The sequence below is a fragment of the Astatotilapia calliptera genome, chromosome 8, assembly GCF_900246225.1.
Source record: "Astatotilapia calliptera chromosome 8, fAstCal1.2, whole genome shotgun sequence".
Classification (NCBI taxonomy): Eukaryota; Metazoa; Chordata; class Actinopteri; order Cichliformes; family Cichlidae; genus Astatotilapia; species Astatotilapia calliptera.
This window is the reverse complement of record NC_039309.1, coordinates 9,403,882-9,426,449: the sequence shown is the minus strand read 5'-3', so window position 1 is coordinate 9,426,449 and position 22,568 is coordinate 9,403,882. Positions and strand designations below refer to the sequence as shown.

Sequence of the window (22,568 nt, the reverse complement as noted above, 5' to 3'; positions counted from 1 at the left end):
CGGTCTGGTGCCTATACCAGGTATAGGCACCAGACCACCCACAACCCTGATAAGGACAAGCAGAAGAGTATGCATGCATGGATGGATGGATGTCCTCAATGGGCATGGAAGAGACACTAGAGTTTAAGTATACTTATCTCAGAATAAATCTCAATATACTGGCTTTTGCAGCATTTATATAAAAAAATTAAAGTGACCTGAACACACACTTTTTTTCTGGAGGGGTTCTCACTGCCCGCTGTTGTTATAAATGTATTTTTATTCATTGTGTTTTTAGAGTACTTTACACCAAAAGTGTTTTTATACTGTTGTGAAGTGTTGTTGGCTGTGCAGTGTGTCTTAAATGCCACTGGAGAACGTTCTTGTATTTGGAATGGGTGAATGGGATTGGCTAGTTTGTCATGCAAATGTGTGCGCATTTATGTATTCTATTATTTTCTTGATGTGCATGAGCTGTAAATACACTTGTTACTGTATAATTAGGGCTTATCTACAGTGTGATGAATCCTATGCATGTGTCAGCAATGAAAAACAAGCTGACTAAGAATGTCTCAGAGGAGTGTGAAACACACACTCACATGAGTGTGAACACTTTTCGGAAATTACTTTCCTGCAATGAATAACAAGCATGATCACATAGCAAAGATGTCATTGAAGCTCATTTGTTCTGTTTGTTTCTCATACCACTTATGCACAACAGCTTACAGACACACATTGAAGGGCACCATTAAGAGACACCTGAGAGATCCGACACACAAGAAATTCTGGGCAAACTGGACAAAATTAAGTCTTTAAGTGGAGTTAAAATGAACAACACAGAGGCTGTATACCAGACGGGATGAGCAGGCTCTGTTTACTAATCAGAGATCCTTCAATATGTCCAGAAAATGATGGAGATTTTCTGTCAGTCTGTTGTGGTGAGTGCAGTTTACTTTGCTGCAATCTGCTGGGAGAACAGCATTGGAGCTGATGATGCCAACAGACTTAATAAACTGATCAGGATTAGCAGTGATTGGCTGGACAGTGGACACTTTTGAAGCTGCGGTGCAGAAGAGGTCACGGAACAAACTGTTGTCCATCATGCATAATCTTGACCACCCACTGCACCACCTAGTGGACAGGCAACAGAGCACCTTTATTACACCACTTCCTGTTCTGGTAACTGTCCACAGGGAGATCTCCGGAACTCTTTTAACCCACATTTAATCATTAATTTCACTTAACATAAGAATTTCACAAATATATGATATATAAAGTATCCATCATCATCATTGTCATCTTATGTTGACTTAAGTAATGTGTTTAAAGACAACTGAAATTAAACTGAAAAAAGACTAACATGGGCACATGGGCATATTAATGCATGTGAAATACCTTTAATATCTTACAAACGTTTTGCCTTTTGAGACCAAGTTTTTAAAACTGAATAAAACCATCTGACGCTTGGAGATTTAACAAACTGAACAAAATCACTTCAGCACTTGGTGATGGCAATTTTTAAGAGCATATGGTTTACTATAAGAGTTAAGACATACTAAGTTTAAAGATCACAAAACCAACCTTCCAGAATTTAGCGAGATCTTTTATTTAGAAAAATAAATAAAAACAACACAAAACATTTTATACAAAGAAAACAAATTTACCTTCACTTCATCAAAGCAGATTTTAAAGTCAACATATTTATAATATTTACATTTTTCATGTCATAATATTTCAAATATGTATTTTTTTAATACATTCATTAACAGATACTACAAGACAAATGAGCAATAATGAAAACAGATTTTAAAAAGTCTTGCATTTTTAGCTAAGATTTGAATACGCAATACATTATTTGACAGAAATGACATCAAGAGTTAGATTTTATGCTGAGGCATGAAGAAAAAGGTTTTTACAATCATAGTCAATGATGCAGCAACCTGAGGACTCTCAAAAGGAACTGGACACGTATGGAGGTGGACAAACAGTGTTGTATTTGTGAGATAACGGTACTAAACTAAAGTGAACTAAACATGTTTAGGGGAAAGAATGATTTCACAAACTGTCACCTATACATCTATATGTTAAATTATGGCATCTGGGGTGATGCAAAATACACTAGGACATCCAGTACACGTGCAAACACGCTCATACTGTGTTGTTGGGTGACCTGCTGTTCTGTTGTAACCCATTTGTGACCTGCTGAGTATGATCTGTATTGCTTGATGTCACCATGAATGGAAAAATCAATGACAAAGTTACTCTTCTCTTCTGTCCTGTTACATGTGTGTATATGTGTGTCTGATTGCCAAGTCTAGAAACATGTCAAATAAAAGTTTTGTTACTTGTTTTTTAATGTTAAGTCAGATAAAGATGTAATCAGTGGTACAAATCCAGCAGGTGCATTTTAATTTGTTTTTTAATTAATCGGTTTCTAATTTAATCCTTCTAAGGCCATGTCCTTGTGTGCAATCAGATGGGTTCCAGCACTCCTGCTACATTCTGTCCCCAGAAATCAAATTTTGACGGCCTCGAGACAGCAGACCTCAAATTCTGTGCAAAACTAAACTAGCTATCATGTGGAGAAGGTTGGCATTTAAATAGTGCTTTTTAAGTTTCACTAACCACTCAAAGCACTTTACACTACAAGCCACATTCAACTTTTCAGACTTGGTTGTACTACCCCAATGACTTTGTGGTTGCTAGCAATTGTTAGGTGAAATAAATTGTTAAGAGGGTTTTGATTGAAAAAAAACCTCCTTGTTGCTGCTTTGCGCTGATTTGCCTGCAAACACTTGCTAACTAACAACCATGTGGCAGTGAACCTTATAATGCAAACGAGAAACAAAGAATGTTCATCTTCAAAGTTAAAGCTGTGCCTTACTGTTGAAATCAACACGTTTCAAAAGTTACATCTTTGACTTAAAACTGCTAGCAGTTCCTAGGAGGTTTTCTTGCAGTACCATATATCTCTGTTCAACCAGTTTCACTTAACTGGTTGAAAAGTAGGTAGGTATTCTCTAACCTGGCAAGTATTTGCCAGGTTACTTATTTTGCTCTTCCATTGGTTGCCAAACAGTTGTTAGCAGTTTCTCGGCGTGAGGCCTAACTCAGCAGATTTGGCTTTTTGTGAACTTGTGTTGTTCAAAGTGAAATTTAATTTGAACAATAGAAGTGGTTAACTAGTTAGTGTGGGCATACAAAAATTGCATAGAGCAATCTAAAAATAGCAGAAGTGCTCAAAGCCATCCATTGGTGCTCAAGGGGGATAACCTTGAAGTGGAATATTGGTGGGTGTGGGCGAGGTTTTCAATTTTGATTAGTCACAAAAAATGCTTTAATCTTCATAGGTGAATTCCTAACTGTGGAGGACCTTTGTATATCTTTTTTTACACTTTTCATTAAAGTTTTGTACTTTGTTTCTGTCATTCTGAAATTTCAGCAGGTTTCAACACGTAGAGCTTTTCAGCAAACACTGTGTGGGTACAGATGGAGCAGGAGCTGAACACTACAATTTTAACGTGACTTAAATAGGTAACGTGTGAGATCAGTAGTGCGCCCAGTTTTTCCACATTATCAGCAGTCATTTTAATCAGTTTTAATATACAAAATGTCTGGTCCATTATTTATACTAGATACATCATTTAGAGTACATTCTTTAATCGGCAAACACTGTAAAAGAAAAACAAGAACTCTGATTCTATTTTGGTTTGGTTTGAAAACATGCTTTTCATTTGCATGAATAGGTTCTTAATTCAAAAGTAGGATTCTGACACTTTTCCGTAGCTACGCATTAACATAAACGCTATGCACAAAATAAAATCTCAACATTTTTTAAAACTTTCAGTTGTAACACCGCAGAATAAACTGATGACATCAGTAGCCATTCGACTTCTGTATGTAAAGATAAAGAATATTCACATTTCACTTTGAAATTGAAATAATTCAGAAAGAACATCTCCGTTTATGGCAAATCTCACAAAGTATGACCGGAAAGCATGTCTAGAAAGGTCAGGTGTGATCCGAGTGCGACTCCACCTTTCACATTTTGTGTTTAAGGCTAGTTTACTTACAGTTGAGGTAAACAATCTCCAGCCACCATGATATGTCAGAAATGACAAAAATCCAAATGAGTGCAAACACATGCATAAATTTACTGGGCACACACGCACACATACTTGTACACTGCATGCATAAAAACAATGCTAGGGTCCACAGTTATCATAACCCGCAAACAGCATGCTAGTAAGAAAAGTTCCCAATTGGGGAGAAATACTGAAGCATACATACGCACACTTTCACACGCTTTCACTCCTTTCTGGCTGTTCATGGTAAAGCTGTTGTCTCCAGCATGGCTATGTCAAGGGTCTCCTTGGCAACTGGGCTGTGACTTTTGGTCAATTTGAAGTTGCCATGGTAACCTGGGGGACTGTGCAATATTGACGGGCTGGATATGGAGGTGACGATGACAGACGATGTGGTCTTGCACACAGTCCTTGGCCCTGACTCCCTCATGACATTGTCCAGCTGTGCAAACAGAGAGCGAGAGACAAGAAGAGGTGTTCAGGTGTTCACGTATTATCATTCCCATTGTCAGTCAGTGGTTGGAAATTTGAAAAACGGAATGAAACAGAGAGTTGCTAGTTAAGAAAGCACTGAATAAAATGTTATCAGATGTTTGTCCAGTTTACATTAACACAGCTCTTTTCCACTTAATCTGCTAGAGCAACACGGCTGATCAAAGGTATTGATTGGATAGATTGATGAATGGCTTTCTGACAGAGCCCTTAATGAAGTTTGATAGTTTAACTTGGTCAACCTCACGAAATCAATAGTTCTTCTCTAGAGGTACAAAGTAGTGTAGCTGAGTATATTTAAGTATAATTGTGCTTTTGTATAGGAAGTGCACACTATTACTAAAAAGAAATCAATGGGAGAATTTTGTAATACTAAAGATAGCAGTTGTCTTGTTCCTGTTCCAAGCAATAGCCCGACCAGGAGCACAATAGAGGTTCAGAGCAGTTATAGCTCTTGACTTGATTAGATCTTTTAATTTGTAGTTGCACACCATAAGTGGGGGAAACAATGTTTCAATCCTGTGTGTGTACTGCAGAATTGACAATTGAGTAGACCTGTATGGACTTGTTTTTTTATTCAGTATTATCTGAAGAGCGCGACGGGGCTCATAAACTCATCGGGAAAGTGTTTTCAGAAAATAGGGCAGTTTACCCACAGGGGTATATTCACACACAAAAGGTAATTATGGAGTCCCACAGGGTTCTATGTGAGGATCAGTTCTGTTTGCATTCTAAATGATTATCTGCAGTGTCATTCAAAGGAATTACAATGCAGATGTAACCCAGCTTTATCTATCCATGAACTCAGAAAACACACACTAATTAGTTAAACTGTTTCAGAGACCTCTAATGGCCTCAAATTTCCTGCTTTTAAATTCAGATGAAACAAAGGTTATTGCACTTGGCCCTAAAAAACTTGGAGATATCATGTCTAACCAGATACTTGTTCTGGCATTACCTTGGGCTCCAGTAACATAGTAAGGAAAAACTAGTTCATGAATTTGTTGCTGCTAGGCTGGACTACTGTAATCCGTTATTATCCGGCTGTGCTGAAAAACTCCCTGAAAACTCCCTGAAAAGCCTTCAGTTGATCAAAACTGCTGCAGGGACAGGAAAGAGAGAGGTCATTTCACCCACATTGTCTTGTCTTCACTGACTCCCTATTGCATCCAGAATGTATTTTAAAGTCCTTCTCCTCGTATAAAAGGTCTTGAATAATCAGGCTCCATCTTATCTTAAAGACCTCATTGTATCACATCACCCCAATAGAGCACTTTGCTCCCAGACTACTGGCTTTTTTTGTGATTCCTAGGGCATTTAAAAGTAGAATATGAGGCATAGCCTTCAGCTTTCAGTTCACTCTTTGGATTCAGGAGACAAAAAGCCTCTCTACTTTTAAGATTAGTTTTAAAACTTTGATTTTTGATATAGCTTATAGTTAGAACTGGATCAGGTAACCCTTAATCTTCACTCAGTTATGCTGCATTAGGCTTTGGCTGCTGGGAACTTTCCAGAGTGTTTCTTCTTCCTCCAATTTTTTTGTTTTCTATGTGTTTATACCCCTCTGTGCATTTTCACAGCATATCTTTTGTTCTGTCTTCCTCTCCTCACCCCTAAAAGGGTCGTGGCAGATTGTTGTCCACCCTTGAGTCTGCTGGAGGTTTATTTCTTTTAAAAGTGAGTATTTCTTTCCCACTGTCACCAAGTGCTTTAGCATAAGGGTTTGTTTGATTCTTAGGAGTTTCTCAGTATTACTGTAGGGTCTTTGCCTGACAATGTAAAGTGCCTTGAAGTAAATGAATTGAATCGAGCATTTATATTTCTCATAGTAGTAGTATTTTTTTCTTTTTTCACTTTCTCTACTGTATCCATAAAATTTGGTAATGGTTAAATGGATACAAAATTAGCAGGATTTTGGAGGAACAAGTCAGTCTATTTTTACTTTCACTTTGATAGGATAGATATGATTCAGGGGAAAAAAAGTTGTTACATTGTCCAAATGCAGTATAAATGCCAAAGGGTACCTTACTTTTGACCAAATAGCTGTATTGGACACCTACAACATGAGAAAGAGCTAAATACACTCAAATTACACCACATGTAACAAGTAAATCATTTTAGACATTTTATATACTTTATGTTGTAAAGTTGCCATTAAAAATTTCTCTGTGAATGTAATTCAGTAACTTGTTCAAACTCAGGTTGTTCTTGGCAATATTTTTTCATCTTCATCTTTATGAACCACAAGTGCTAATAATATGAAAATATGACTTATTTTTATGTTATATTCTAATTATAGGTTTGGGTGTGTATAGTGAGAGAAAGGTTGACAAGAAGCACCCTTCATGCCTTTGATATTCTACAAGGTTCGATTAATAAAGCAGCGTCATAGCAGCAGGAAATGAATTAACCATGAATGGACAGAAAGCACGGCTAATTAGATCTCCTAGACTCGGCAAAAGAAAACATTTCTAAAGATATTTGCCAATCATTTTAAATTACTGTCCTCTTATTTTAAGTTATTGGCCTATTCAGCTACACAGTCAGCCTAAAACTAAACCTAAAAAAAAATTAGTGCAGACAATTGGGAAAGACTGATAGAAAATATTATTTAAATGTTAAAGTGGTGACAAAAAATCAAACTATTGCCAACAAACCTTCTTCTCTGCACATATTTTGACTCATTATAGCAGGAAAAACACAAGTGGTGCTATGTTAACGATAACACTGTTCTATTAAGTCAGACTCTCATCAGTGAACCACTATGTACCATTACCATCCCCTTATTTAGCTCATCTAAATGGAATACAGCTATCATTAACGGCATTGATTATCCTTACAGTTTTCCTCCTTTTCCATATAATTTACAAACGTGCTGTGAAAAAATACCCTAGTCTATATCATACCTGTGTAAACCAGCAATTTTCCAATGCATAGATCATAAATGTTAAAATATGTAAATATCTTAAAAAATCCATAAACACAGCAAATACAATGATTTGCATTTATTGGAAAGAAAAGTAGCTCTGTTTTATGTACACCAAATATCATTCCTTTTAAGTAACCAAAAACTAATTATTACATTGATGCACAGTTATGCAGAATTTAGCAATGTTTCCTTTTCATCCCAGTGGGATTTGAACGTCCAGCTGGGTTAAAGATTTCCTGTGTTATCTGCCAAGCAGGAGGTTGCACATCCACCAGTGCCTGAGTGGGTTTTCCCCCACAAACCAAAGACGTGGATGTTAGGTAACTTGTTGATGTCTCTCTGATAGAGTGACGTACTGTTTTCCTCCTCTTTACCAGCCTCAGCTTCAGCCTCAGCTCCAGCCTCAGTTTGACACAAGCTGGATAAGAGATCGATGGATGGACCATTAGAGTTATTTTGGTGATCACATGACCATGAGCTTAACATAACACAGTCATCCACAATCTTTGTACCAATATATGCCATTTGCTTTCAGCTAGTCTACACTGTAACTACAGTGAAATTAGGACACAACTGCCCCTCTGCATTGTTAACTGAAACACTGGCCACGATTTACTTTTTCAAAGCCTGATTCAAAGTATTCCGATTCCTGGATTTCTGTGAATAGAGCATTCATTCTCATTACAAAATGAGCAGAGGTTAATGGAAATAGACTGACATTTAGTCTTACTGACCTGCCAGAGGTCTTTGGAGTGCAATGCACATTTACCCACACAGACAGGACTTTGGTCTACCCACTTGATCTACTTTACATCCATAGCCAATTTAGAATCACCAATTAACCCAACTGACCAAAGCACGAAAAAGCCCCAGCCAGCCAGGAAATTACTAGAACCTTTTTGATGCAAAGACACAGCCCAAGAGAGAAGCTGAAATTAGAGGCAGAGCGATACCTCCTAATTAGGCAGTGAGCTTTTCACTTTAAGGAACCTTAATAACCTTTGTTGTAAACAGTAAATGAACTGGTTCTTATAAAGTGCTTTGCTACTCGGCTTGAAAAAAATCAAAGCACTTTAGACAAAATGCCTCATAATTGTTTCTATCGGCCACTTTCACACACAGTTGCTGATCTTGTTCAGAGTTCAGATCTTGCCCAAGCATACTTAAGCATGCACACTGATGTTGTGCATAATGCGTCTCTTGTCCTCCGCCCTCATTACTGCAGAGTTGGCTTAAATGGTGAAGGTTACTTGTTGAGAGGTCAGGCTAAAACACAAAGCGTTCTTGATTTTCTTAAAACTTAAAAAAAAAATTAAATCAAAGTTATTGAGCAAGAAGTGGCTTCTCATTCAACAGCAACAAATACTGAAAACTCCTTGAACAAGGTTAAGTTGTGCATAAACACTGGCACTGGCAGGAATGTCATTTTATGGTTTAATCTGTGTATATTCATACATTCAAACAATGTTAAGTGAAATACTGTTATGCTGAAGTAACTTACAGAAAAATACATCTGCTGCAACAAATCTAGTCAGCCCCACGATGAAAAAGAAAATTTAAAACCATTACTTCTTCTGTAGGAATTAGGAAAGTAAGTGTCAGTCAGGCGCTGTTAATCAGTTGTACACAACTAATTGATCATCAGTGTGAACACCTCTATAGCAGCTGAAGTTTTAGCAGTTTGCATGTCTGGAACATTCAGACCAGTGGATACGCAATTCAATGCTCAGAGAAAGATCATCTCAGACTCAGACTCAGACTCAGTTAGCATGTAAAATGTTCAAGTTCATAACAGTACAATTAGAAAGACTGAAAAAGTATGTCTTGTTTGGAAGAACTGCCAAAAGTAATATCTTTTCTCTAGAAAGAAGGCAGCACAGCCCAATCAAAGTCCAGAACTTAAAACGATTGAAATGTTGTGGCAGGACATTAAGAGATCTGTGGATGAATGCCCACAAACCTCAATGAACTAAAGCAATGCTGGAAAGAAGAGGGGGCCAAAATTCCTCCACAACAATGTGAAAAACCGAATTACTAATACAAAATAATGATTACTTCAAGTTATTGCTGCTAATGGTGATTGCACCGGCTACTGAATCATGTAGTGAAAAGTTTACAAGCAGACAAAAGAAAACTGTACATTTACTAATCACCGTACTGAACTGCTGAATGCCAGTCTGACAGATCACCAGACCATCACAGCAACAACACAGAGACTGTTAATTCACATTCAAATCCATACCTACAGCCTAGAACCTCAATTAACCTAACATGGGAAAAAACAATCCAGGCACAGGGAAACATGCAGCACTGTTATGCATTTTCAGCTTATAAGTACTTGTGCTTGTAACAACATACAGACTTAATCTGATGAAAGCAACTGATGTGTTGACTGGATCCTTTTCCCATTGATAGCCACTGATCTAATCTGACATCAAATACAAACACAATAATGATTTCCAGGAGCACAAAAGAGTATGAAAGCAGTCCAAAGCCATGATACACAAAAACATCCTGACTGTGTCTTGTCCTTGTTGCAGCAACATGAAAAGCTAATGTGATGTAAGAGGAAAGGAATCTTGGTAAAGTGAAATAATTTAGCAGAGTATGTATCAAGATTTTTCAATATAATGTGGAACATGTTTAATAAAAAACATGAAGATTGCTTTTTTTGTTATGTTGGCAGGAATCCACTGCCCTGAGAATGTGCTTCATACTGTAGTACTTTAGTTTGAAGTTTGTGATAAACCAAATTAATAGCTGGACCAAACCATAATGGACGGAAGTACACATGCTAGAAAAAACAACATTAAAAAATAAAGGTGAACTAATGATTTGTACTATATGATGTTCTTACAGTTATTCTGAGAGGATGGATAAAGAACATTTCTAGAAGTTTTTGGATCATGGAGGTTGTTTAAGTATGTTTAATGTACACAGATACTATTTATTAGTAGAAAAAAACTATTTACTACATGTGTGGCAAAAAGAAAAAGGGTGATCGGTGGATTCTTACAGAAGCTGGCAGATTGCTGGTTGGCTGTAGACTGATGTCCGACATGGAGATGCCTTCAGGTTCTGTCAGAGCCTGAAGAGTGTGCACATAAACACAGCCATTTATTATCAGTTATACTCACAACAGCTTTTGTGCTATTTGGGCCTTCAGGTAACTTTTACTGAATGCAGACCCGCCCCAAAAAAGCAGGAAAACATGAGGATCGGTCCCTCTCAAATCAGCAAATTATTAGAACGTCTTCTAATTAAGCAGCCCCAATTGCATAAAAAAAGTTTTAAAGTCGGTCTAAATATGGGTATATAAAACCAGAATTGCAAATATTCAAACCACTGGTAAAAATATATTTTAAAAATGGTCAGACAACCCACTTTCAGACCATTTTTTTGCACTCAGAAAATGAATAACACAAAAACGATCACAGATAAATTCCTAAAATTTTCACTGGTCTTTCTTGCCATGAATATTGAATCAGGATCTGTAATTTGAGACAGATACATAAAATAATCTACAAGTATTAGCTCATTAAAATATGAACAAAAAGGCCATCACTCCTACAATTTAACATATTTGTGCACACACACTAAACTATTATTCTTATTTAGAATTTCTGAATATTCGTCTTTATAACATGCGAAAACGTTATATTTCACAACAATGCAAAAAAGAAACTCATAATTTCTTTTTTTTTTAAAGTTTGGATATATATAATGATTGCTATGAAATTTTAATACATTTTATATATCTATAAATATATGTCTATATCTATATCTATATATATATCTATATATATATCTATATATATAGATATCTATATATATCTATCTATCTATCTATCTATATATTTATTTATTTTTTTTATTGCCCTTTGAAATCTGAATCAGTGTGTCATCAGAATGTCTCAAAAATTATTAAAAACCCTGTAATTTTCAATGCTCTTTCTCACCATCAAAATTAATCCACATCTTTAATTTGAGCTGGATGCTCATGATGTCTCAGTAAAACAGCAGGTTGGCTAGCTCAATAGGAAAATGGAAGAAACAATTCAGTCTTTATACTTATCTGTTCAAAGTAGTCTTTTACTTAAATTTTATTATGTTGACTGATGCTAGGTTAAATAACAGGACCTTGTTTAATTCAGTGCAGTTTAACAGCACAACAAACTATATCAACAAAAATAATCGTACAGTTAAAATGCCAGCCCTCTTAAACACTCTCATAAATTGAAATTGACAGTCATGATGACTGTGTATAGGTAACAGTGTGTGAGTGTATATGTCATGTAAACATGTATACAAACTACTGACTAAAGATGGAGGTAGCAGTCAGGGGCTTTCTTCCACTGCCAACAAGTGCAGTACTTTTAAACACGGGGCCGCATCATGCAAACTGTGGATTAAGTCTGAAAGTCCCAGATTACTGGATTAGTGTTTGCACCCTCTGTATCAGAGTCCTCAGTGAACCTGACCTGCGTGGCGGTTTGCCTGCATGTGTGTGTTTGCATCATGCATACATGTGGATTGCTTGTATTATTTTTATTCCTGTGAACTAAGATGATTAGAGGGAGACGGAAATGCTCCATATACTGCATGTCCCACATAAAAAGACCTGTTGCTATCACTGGCCTGTCAACAGCATGAGGCTTTTTTTCAGGTTTTTATGAAACAAATAAAATGTCTGGGCGACACTTGACACAAGAATGTGAGATGATACTGAGGAATTATTCAGAACAAGCTGTTAAATAATAAATTGTTGTTAATTAGCTTCTGAACATGTCAGAATTGAGAGGTTTATAATTTTTTTCCTACACCAGCCAATGAGCCATTAATTTCTAAACACTAAACATTAATTTATTTTAATTAAAAATGGTTTAAAATGGTTTATGAGTTAAAATATAGATTTTCATGATGATTCAATTACATGGTGGTTTCAGTTGCAACACTGGGTAACACAGGACAATGGAAGCTCTCAGTTCAAGGTGGTCTTGTGCATGTGAGTGCATTAAGAGTGATCAATCATAAAAAGATCAGTTGGCTTCTGCCACTTAGTTGCCAAAAGCTAGAGCAATCGCTGACAGCTGGTGTGGATGGCCTCCAGTACCAGAAACTATTACACACCTGGTAACTTCTGTGTACGCTGGGTTTCTTAGTTTGTGAACACTACCATGCAAAATTATCTACTCGTGTTCAAATTTTATTGGACAAATTTTATGACATTACTCTAACATCCTAAACAACATAAATGCAAATTAAACACATGTGTGACGCTTGAAGGGGCTGATAAAGTGACTAAGTCGATAAAGCTTAAATTATAGATGTGATATGAATGAAAACTAATGCTGGGTATATTTTTAAGATACTCGACAGCCAATTTCACTTGCTGCCAGCAACTTCTGTCATTTTTAGTTAGGTCACAGCCAGCTAAAAATGACAAAATGCCATTGCAAGCTGATCTTCACTAATAAAAGACAGAGAGAGAGAGGGGGGGGGGGGGGGGGGGGGGGGAGAGAAAGGCTTACAGAACTGTGATTGTCTGGTGGGGAGGCTCAGGCATTTAGTATTTGAGGTCACATGTGGGTTAGCACAAATTACTCATAAACTGTGGATTTTGAGCTGTCTGTCAAAGGATGTGTGAATGGCATTGTGAGGGCCGCTTTATGCTGTCTGTCCACATCAGAAATCCAAAGTGTTTATAGACGTTCTAGGCTGACATGTTCAAAGGCACAGAGAAAAGCAGGGTTTTATAGAGAGGAGGAGATGCAATAGTTTTTGAAAATGGTCCATTCCCAGTTCTGCAATCGTTCACGTGACAAAGGCATCAACATTTGACTCCTTTCATGCCTTCCCACAGTTATGTTGTTCCCTAGTTTGAATTAGAGTATAAAACCAATATGATGACAATACAAGTATTCCCTCATGTACAAGAGAGATGGACATCTAACAAATGAAGGGTGTGTTGAGAAGATAGTAGGGGTGCTTCGAGGATGGAGGAAAGATGCAGAGGATTAATAATGTACTAGTGACAATCTTCCAAAATAAAGGTGATAGGACCAGAAGGGAAAGGATTAGAAATGGGTATGTCAGAGGAAGTTAGAGTTAGAGATGGTTTGGACATGTGCAGAGGAGGGATCGTGGATATATTGGGCAAAGAATGTTGAAGATGGAGCTCTCCAGCAGCAGAGGAAGAGGAAGACCACAGAGAAGATTCATGGATGCAGTGAAGGTAGGGTTAACAGGGATATGACAGGATGGAAGCAGACGGTCCGCTGTGGTGACCCCTAAAGGAAGCAGCCAATAAATAAAAAGGCGAAGAAGAAGAAGAGGATGCTAGGCATGTTCCACTTCTTTAAACCATGGTGGTATAACTGAGTCGTGACCTGGTGGTTGTTTATGCTCCTTGACAGTTTATTACTCTCAAACAGATCGACTTACAGTATGTAACTATGACAACCACATGGATTGACCCACAGGTGACTTCCAGCCTTTGAATCAATAAATACATTGATGGAGGTTAAACTTTTGGATAAAACTTTCCTTTGAGTTCTTTATGTGCTGTAAACTGTGAGAGTTTATAGTCCATTTAACAGCCTATTTGTTAGAAATTTGCCTGCACTGTGAACTCTTACAGCTGTTCATTTACTGAGTTTTGCAATTAAAAGTGGCACTTTGTGGGGTGCTAATTTAGCTCACTGGCTTGAACAAGCGACCCATATGCCCAGGTTTGAATCCGCTCCAATGACACCCACTGTTTATCTTCCCCTGTTCTCTATCCTCAATGTCGCTGGCTTCTCCCTCACTGTCTAAAAAACAAACTTTATGTGGGTTTACATTCACTTTCACTTGGCTGTTTACACCATATGTCCCTCAGTGGAGAAACTGTGAGTTACATTTTTGTCACTAGTGATAGAGTAATAATGCAGAGTTGTAGACATCAATACATGCTGATTCCAACATGACACTCTTTTCTTCATTTTACTGTATTTCTGATGGCAGAGTTTATATGCAGGTTGATTTTAAAGTAGCTGTGATCACAATAAAGTTCCAGACATGAAGATTTCAGACTGAGACAGTTCGCAAATGTCAGCTTCAGAGAGTCATTTAAAAGCAATAGCAGTCCGTGAGGTACTTGTTCTTTATGAAATTCTTTCTGTGGTTTGAATTTGTTTTAAAAAGTCAAATAAGCTGTTCCCATTGGTAACCAGACAATATGAGTGATACTGAAATGCAAAGTCAAACCAGCAAGATCAGCGTTATTTTCTGGCACCACAGAAACACAATTACACAGTCCCTGGTCATAACATTGAGTTAGCCTGGATTTTAAGTGGACTCCCATCAATATGTCCTCTTTAAGTTATATGCAATTAAACAATGATGACATCGACGATGTCTCGAGCTCCCAAACAACAATTTAAGAGGATTTAGAAACCGCAGTTTCACAGCAGACCTCAAATTTGCACAGAAAGTAAACTCTGTCCTCGAGAAACAACTTTTACATCAGAGTTCTGGTGATTAGAGCTGTGTCCAAACAGTTGTGTCAGTGAACGAGTTTGTTACGTCTGAACCAATAACAGGGACATCTGGTCACAAGCAAGCACAGAAGCAGTTAAACTGTCATTCGACGGGTTGTGTGCTATGAATTCATCTGCAAGGGAAAGACTTTCAGTGCAGTTTTACTTAGAGGGAATATTCAATACAAAGTACCTCAACAGTGGTGTTGTGTCAGCCGGCCATTGTACACCCATTCAAAATGCATCAAAACTTCTTTCTACTTCTTTCAGGAGCCAAACATAATTTGCAATGACTCCCTACCTTACTCTACAGATTTTACCTTGTGCAACTCTCTTCCCCAAAATAAACACAGGCTGAAGGCTTTTAATACAATGAAGGACACTGTGCAGGTGATCAGAAAGAGACTTCCACTTATTGAGCACTGAAAGGTTTTTTCAAAGTGAACAAGGAGATGAGAATGAAGGGGAGACAAAGCTAATTAAAATCAAGTAGACTGGAATCATGGAACTTTTTGTCGTGTTAGCAGCAATACCTTTACACAAGTGAGGCTTTTATACTCACAGTGATTGGTGACAGGTGACATATTGCTGGATCAGTGGCGTTGTGAGCAGAGGTTCTCTCGTACTCTGTGTTATACCCTCTCACCTTTGACCTCTGGCTAGCGTGACGCACCTGTTTGGCATCACCGGACAAGTGACGACTAACAGGAGTTCGTGAAGAGTAGTCTTCCTCCGTGTCTGAGAACTGGGCCTGAGATGGAAAAGGACTGAAATCAGCAATCCATATTTTAAACCTTTGTACAAGGACATAAAATACAAAACATATTAAATATGAGCCACACTCACTGATTCACTCTCAGACTGGGAAGAGTTGTGAGTCCTGCTGGGGCCTTTGAACTCTGACTGGCTGGTGAGGGTTGATCGGCGGATGGACTGGAAGCTGCTGCTGCTGAAACGGTCTCTGCTCTTCATACACAGCAATACCCCGAGGTAAGGAACGTACCTGCTGATTGCTGACCTGAACGAGACAGAGAAATTTTCCAATCCATAATTGCTTTTTTTTTTTAATTACATGATAGTGAAGTGTGGGGCTGCATGACATCCTTACAAGCTGGAGCTGAATTAGACAAATGTCAGCTTTTAATTAGGATGTTAAAAAGTTATCAAGATGAGAATACCACAAAAAATAAAGTAGTCATGAGGCTTGGCTCCTTAAAGTTTGGTAAATGGTAAATGAACTAGATATATATACAGTATAGTGCTTTTCTACACTATACAAGTTTGATTAATGCTGTGCATTTAAGGGGTTGTGGTACAACTACCAAGACTGCCCATGTTGTCACTGTAGTCAGTTTTTTCCTTTATTTCAGTGTACTGCTCTTTTACTACTATTTAATTATTGCCTTACTAATGCATTTACTACTATTCAGTTTCTAGTTGCTTCGGTGATTCATGTAACAACACAAAACAAAACCAAATAAGCTATTTTCAGCCTTATTCACTTGGGGGTGAGGGGTGGGGTAGGGTTGTTAGCAGGTAGCTTGGCATGTTTGATGTGGTTTCACCTGGAATTCTCTCCCTGATAAAACCTGAAAGGGATTTTTGTCTCCTGCTGGAACCTTTTGATTGTTAAGCGAATGTGCCAACTACCACACAAAAGCAGGATCAAATAATAAACAGTAGTAATAAAATAATGATAATAAATTATAAAGTAGGTTGAGGCTGATGTTCACCCAGCACTTTGTAGTGTCTTTAAAATCAACACGAATTGGCTCCGTTGCTAAGGTGCAGAATGAATCCCCATGTAAGGATTAGCTTTAAAATAATAATTTGATAAGGAGCAAAGTTATGATAAAATGGACATGATGAGTACTTTAAGGGGAGACGGGATCATAGTGTCTGCTCAGATCAAGTTTGCTTGAACTTACACTCACTAGTGCATAGGCATGTTCATGGTAAGCATGGCAACAATTTTAGGGGCAGCTGTAAATCAGGAGGTAGTGCAGGTCATCTACTAATTGGAAAGTTAGTAATTCCAAAAGTTCCAAAATACAAGGATATTTGCTGCCAAATGTCCTCGTACTACTGCCAAAAACAAAAGTAAGCGCATTGTGTACATGAAAGTATAGCCTGCTAATGAATATTATCAGAATTTTTCCCCAGTTGAATATTTAAATAAATTTTTACAAAAGTGAAGTCATTTGCATTCTTTTTCATTGTTCATTTCTTGTACAGATTTTGAATTTCTGCTTTTACCATCCCACAAATCAGAAAATATGGTCAAAAGTCTGAAAAATAGGATTGGAACTGAAATGTTCTACAGAGTAACATATATCTAAATCCCTCCAAATTGTTATTGCATCGGACTTTCTTGTGGGATCGGTGTGTATGTGTGTGTGTGTGTGTGTGTGTGAGTGTCATGTGTTGCAGGAGGTTGCAGGAGGTGCCGAACACATGGCCAGTGTTCATGGCCAGACTTGTAGCTTGTTCGCAATTTTTTTTATATTAGAATGTGATTAAAGAAGTGCAAAGGAGTCACTGGGAGTGTCATGCGCCTCTGTGCGATGGCACATTTACCCTCTGGTTATTGTATTTGATCATCTTTATTAACCTGCTTTCTAGCACTCTCTGTTTCATGCAGAGTAGTGATTAGCTATGAAGACTCATCTGCTTGCATATGAAGTCAGGATGGTTGGAGTGCCTCTCTCTCTGGTCTGACATTGGCCTCCTTTGACTTCAGCTGCTTAGTAAACGTTCAATATTCTACTGAGTTGAATGTTGTGGGTTGTCTTGTTTTCCGTTTTAATTTCATTAGTTTGGTTTATTAACACAAGTTTAGATAAGGCGATTTAATCGAATCACACACTGGGTGGGTGGCCTTCAACCTTCTTTTGTTTGTTTGTTTCTGGCGCTCCAATCTCCTTTATTTGTCTTTTTTAATGTTTGTTTTTTGTATTCTTCAAAATTCTTTGAACTGTAGAAACTTTGTGACATCGTATATGCTGGGCTCCTGAGAGATTTGTAGATTTTTGGGGGCTGACCTCTCACACCCCAAGCTAAAATTATACCCTTTTAAAATAATTAAAGAACAATGAAACCTTATTCTGATATAATGTAAACCACACATGTTAATCATTCTGTGGTTGTGCCATCGGTTAAAGTATCAACTACTGAGCAACATCTTTGCTAAAACTCCAAAAATAATCTCCCTTTCTAATCAGAGCTGATCAGATGTAACTGACTATAGACCAAGGAAACACATCCCAGCCATTTATATGGGTGACGATGACAAACCTGGCAACATAGTATCAATTATGCACACATGCAGAGAGAGCAATACCAAATTTGACACACTCTCAAACCAAATAAGATGAAATATTTACTTGGAGAGATAACTAACATGAGCATGGAAGCAGCTAAATTTGTTCTTTAAAAAAGTCTGAGCCGGGGGGGGGGGGGGGGGGGGGGGGACACAGAGACAACATGAACCTTTACTAAAATACTTCAAAATGATTATTTTGTATCTTTTCTTTACTTTCTCTGTATACCAATTATACTTCTCTGTCACACTGCTTTATTATTCCTTTTTGTAGCTTGATGTTTTCTTTCTTTTCTTACATTCTTACTGTGGTGTGCCATTGTGTACATACTGAAGCTGCAAAAAGTTTTTTACTTTTATGTCCTTAATTATTACTCTGACACCTTGTGTAACGTCTGCTTCTTCACCGCTGTTGTGTGCGAGGAGATTGAGAAAGAACACCATTATTTTTTAACTGTTACTGCAGCTACATCCTACCTGTATTTAGGATGTGTTATGGCGTATATGATGGGGTTGTGGATAGCTGATGCTTTGGCAATCACAGCAGGAACAGAGTTCATATAAGGAGTTAACAAGTCTGCATACCTGAGAGAGAGAGAGGGAGAGAGAGATGAGACAGATGGTGGCAGGAAGAAAAATGAGACAAGGAAATGAGACACATTTGTGTGACAAGGGCATGGGTGGGCGTGTGTTGTCTTGTGCAGAATTAGTGCAGAGACACAGGACTGGGACACACAGTTGGGCTTGCATTTAGTGCTCAATTCATCCCTCACTTCACCCCAACATTTTCTTAACTGCTTGTTCAGCCAGGGTCACGGTGGGCTGGAGGCTATACTTCAGGTGACACTGGGACAATGATGGGGTACTTCTTGGACAGGCAGCACAGTCCATCGCAAAAGAACAGGCAGCAGGTAGTTGTGTCACTGTCCACCTGATCAATCCAGTATGCAGCCTTTCCTAGTTTCTTATTGGTCTACCAAGTATTGAGAGAAATATGGTGGTTTGGAACAAATCTACTTAAAAAACCAAAGGTTTGGTTCTGTCATGCATGTGTATTGATGAATACTCTGTTCTAGGTAATCCATCACGGGAGTTCACTTCCTACAGGAATATTGACAGTCTTGTTACGACTAAAACCACGCAGCCATAGATAAATAGCTTTTGGCTGAAACAGCTTTAATGGCATCTTCAATCATAAACTCAGTACTTTATTGTGAGTAAAGTGTTCAACTTTGGGGTTTTTTCGTCCTAATGGAGAATTTTAGACGTCACTGGACTGTGAAAAAAGATGTCTCTTTAGCAGACACTGACACACACACTTGTGCACGTACCCAGCAAATGCAGTGAGGGCTGTGCAGGAATAAGGGGCCCAGGAGATGACAAACAGGAGGATGACGATGAGTGCAATTTTAGCCATCTTCCATTCGCTCCTCATTTTATGGAACCTCTTTGCAGAGTCTCTGGTCCCCTCGCAGTTGATCTTTGTTATTGCCCTGTGATGCACAGACATGCCCACCACCAGTAAAAATAGTTATCGAAAGCCGTCGTCTATAATAAATAATATAAATTGTAATTTTACTGTGATAACAGACCCTCGTTTGTAATTCATTTTTATGGCTAACTTGTTGATATTCACACAGCTGTGGGAGTGTGTCACAGGAGGAGACCTTCGAGAATAATAGCCATAAATGGTGTTGATGTTCGTGTGTGCATGAACAGTACCAACCGCGTTGTGTGTCGAATGGCTCTGAAGATACAGCAATAGCAGAAAATGATGACAAAGAGAGGGATGAAGAAGACAAAGGTGAAGAGCAGCATGGTGTAGGAGCGGACGGAAGGGGTGAACGTCATGTAGTCCCAGGAACAAGACGTCATCAGACCCTCCGGGACGTAGGCACCTTTGGGAGGACATAAACTCTTTTGGTCATTTTCCACATCATTAAATCTGACATTTCTCTCCTGCCTCTTTGCTCCTGAAAAGTCTTTGACTTCATACTTCTGCATTTTGAACATGTTTGTGCCTACTACTTCAATAAAGGGCTGCCGGTAGAGTATGTGAGTCTTGTATGAATGGAGTTTACTATATGGCCAACCTTTTAACACATTGATTTATTTTGTCTATTCAGTGGACAGAAAAATGGAAGAAAACACTGTTTTATATAAGATGTATGGAAGGAAATCCATCCTATAACTGCTAAACACCTAAACAACCTTGAAGACAATGAATGAAAGAGCCAATAGCCTTTGGAAATACAGGTAACAAAGCATAAATAGGGAATACAGAATTAAGCTGCATTACTGGTTTGTACTGTTTATGTAATTTATCCTCTCTCACTGTATTTTATTGGAGTCACTGAGATATTTCTTTGAAATCCTGAAGAGGTTTTTTTTGCCATTGTTTGTGGGGCTTTCCATTGATTGTCACTCCCTGAGACTAGACTTGAATTTGTAAAATGACCACAGCTTCTTAAGAATGCATAACATACCAATGGAAAATCAATTAAGAGCCTTGCCATGGTATACACACTCCCTGGTGGTGGTGGCACTGGATAAAGAATGAGTCAATGCACATTCAAGTCAAACACATCTCCCCTGTGGTTCCACTGTTTCTGGCACATTGTCCAAAAGCACCTTTATTTTTAATCAATCAGTATTAGTGACACGTTCGAGTTTACTTTTATTTCCAGCCATGGTTATGTTATGGTTAGGCTTAATAAGAAGCCATGTTGTAGATTTTAAGTTAAAACCTTCAACCTTTTCAGAAAAAGCTTGGATTTATTGAGATTAAGAAAAGGGAGAAGGCTTTCAATGGTGCTGCCATGTAACCCATTATGTACTACCACCATGGAGTCCTTTGTGGAGGCGACATCATGCTGTGACAGGCTATGTAAGTGTCTAAATCTTACTATTGTATGCATTTATTTGTTTGTTTTTTTTCTTACCCTACACCTCTATCAATCATAATTGCTAGCTGTATTTTGTTGTCTTAATCAGTCCTCACACACTTTCTGGACAGGCCTAAGCTTAAGTGTCTATGATTTTAATAATGTAGACTTGTTCTTCATGGGTTGCAGCAGTTGCTTTCACAGCTGGAGTTGTACTTTGTGATACTTGAACAAGATGTGGACAGAAATACCCCTCCCCTAAATCAAACACAGTACAGGAAAAGCCAAAAGCTAATATGAGAGCGATGGCTCAAACACAGCTCTGTGGTGGTACACACAGCTTTGCAGACCATTGTCTACATGTTGTAGCTGTTTACTCTCACCAGGTGGCAATGTCACAAGCAACCATACTTCTGCTTGGGATGTTGTTGGGCCTAGCCAGAGAAGTTACATGCAAAGAGTTAAAATAGTGAAACAGCTAAAAACAGTGGAAAGTGTCCACCATCTGTGCCTCTCACGTTGAACTTTTTGTCTTAAATTTTTTCCCCCATTCTTCTCTTGTTTGTATTGAACTCGGCTGTCGCTCCTTTTTCTTGTTATGGTCCACTTTTCAACCAGTCAGCGTTTAACCTTCGCATAGCTTAATCAATGTTAAGGTGTCAGGTCCTTGGAGGACTGCACACAAGCATATTTGCATTGGTAGCATCCCCCTTTGTGTGTACTCTGCAAATGCGAGTACCTTCACAAACAGATGCAAATGTGGTACCATAAAACGTGTGAGGCTGCAGAGCCTCAGTAAAACTGTTCCACTATCATATCCATCAAGTGTTTTAATGATTCACGTGAAATGTTCATTTTTTTCCATGCTGAAAAGGCAAACCAAGATCTCTTTGAAATAATGCCACACTTTTCATCAGGAAATACAAATGCTGCCATTAGTTAGATCAGTTGGAAATAAGTAGCTAGACAGAGATTCAAAAACTATATCGCTATATCACACTGATAATCATTATTAAACATCCAGGTCACTGAATAAAATTGTACTCACTCCAGCCAAAGAAGGGCGGCAGACTCCAGCCCACTGAATAGAGCCAGGCAACAGCCACAGTGGTGAATGCTTTCTTACGAGACATCACCCCGAGGGAAGCCAGAGGCCTGGTGATCACCACGTACCGGTCCACTGCAATCACCATCAGTGTCATCATACTGCAGATACCGAAGAGAGCTCCACAGAAGGCGTACAGCTCACAACCTCGGTAGGAAATGTCAACATGTGCTCATGTTAATACTGACCACATCTGATTGTATAATCACAAATAATTGTAGTAAAAACTACAGTGATAGCAGACAAAGTGGTTA

The 22,568-nt window shown here is 38.2% G+C and overlaps 1 protein-coding gene across 1 annotated transcript in view; it reads right to left on the bottom strand.

Annotated features, from left to right (window-relative positions):
* Positions 1 to 1,829: 1,829 nt before the first annotated feature.
* Positions 1,830 to 22,568, bottom strand: part of LOC113028238 (melanopsin-A-like) — a 33,337-nt gene continuing 12,598 nt past the window's right edge. Inside the window, exons 4-11 of the mRNA XM_026178350.1 lie at positions 22,258 to 22,461; positions 20,051 to 20,222; positions 19,656 to 19,817; positions 18,802 to 18,909; positions 15,852 to 16,023; positions 15,568 to 15,756; positions 10,502 to 10,573; positions 1,830 to 4,506 (exon numbers count right to left, since the gene is read on the bottom strand). Of these exons, the coding sequence (XP_026034135.1) occupies positions 4,306 to 4,506; positions 10,502 to 10,573; positions 15,568 to 15,756; positions 15,852 to 16,023; positions 18,802 to 18,909; positions 19,656 to 19,817; positions 20,051 to 20,222; positions 22,258 to 22,461 (1,280 nt within the window). The 3' untranslated portion in view covers positions 1,830 to 4,305. The remainder of the gene's footprint in view (positions 4,507 to 10,501; positions 10,574 to 15,567; positions 15,757 to 15,851; positions 16,024 to 18,801; positions 18,910 to 19,655; positions 19,818 to 20,050; positions 20,223 to 22,257; positions 22,462 to 22,568) is intronic.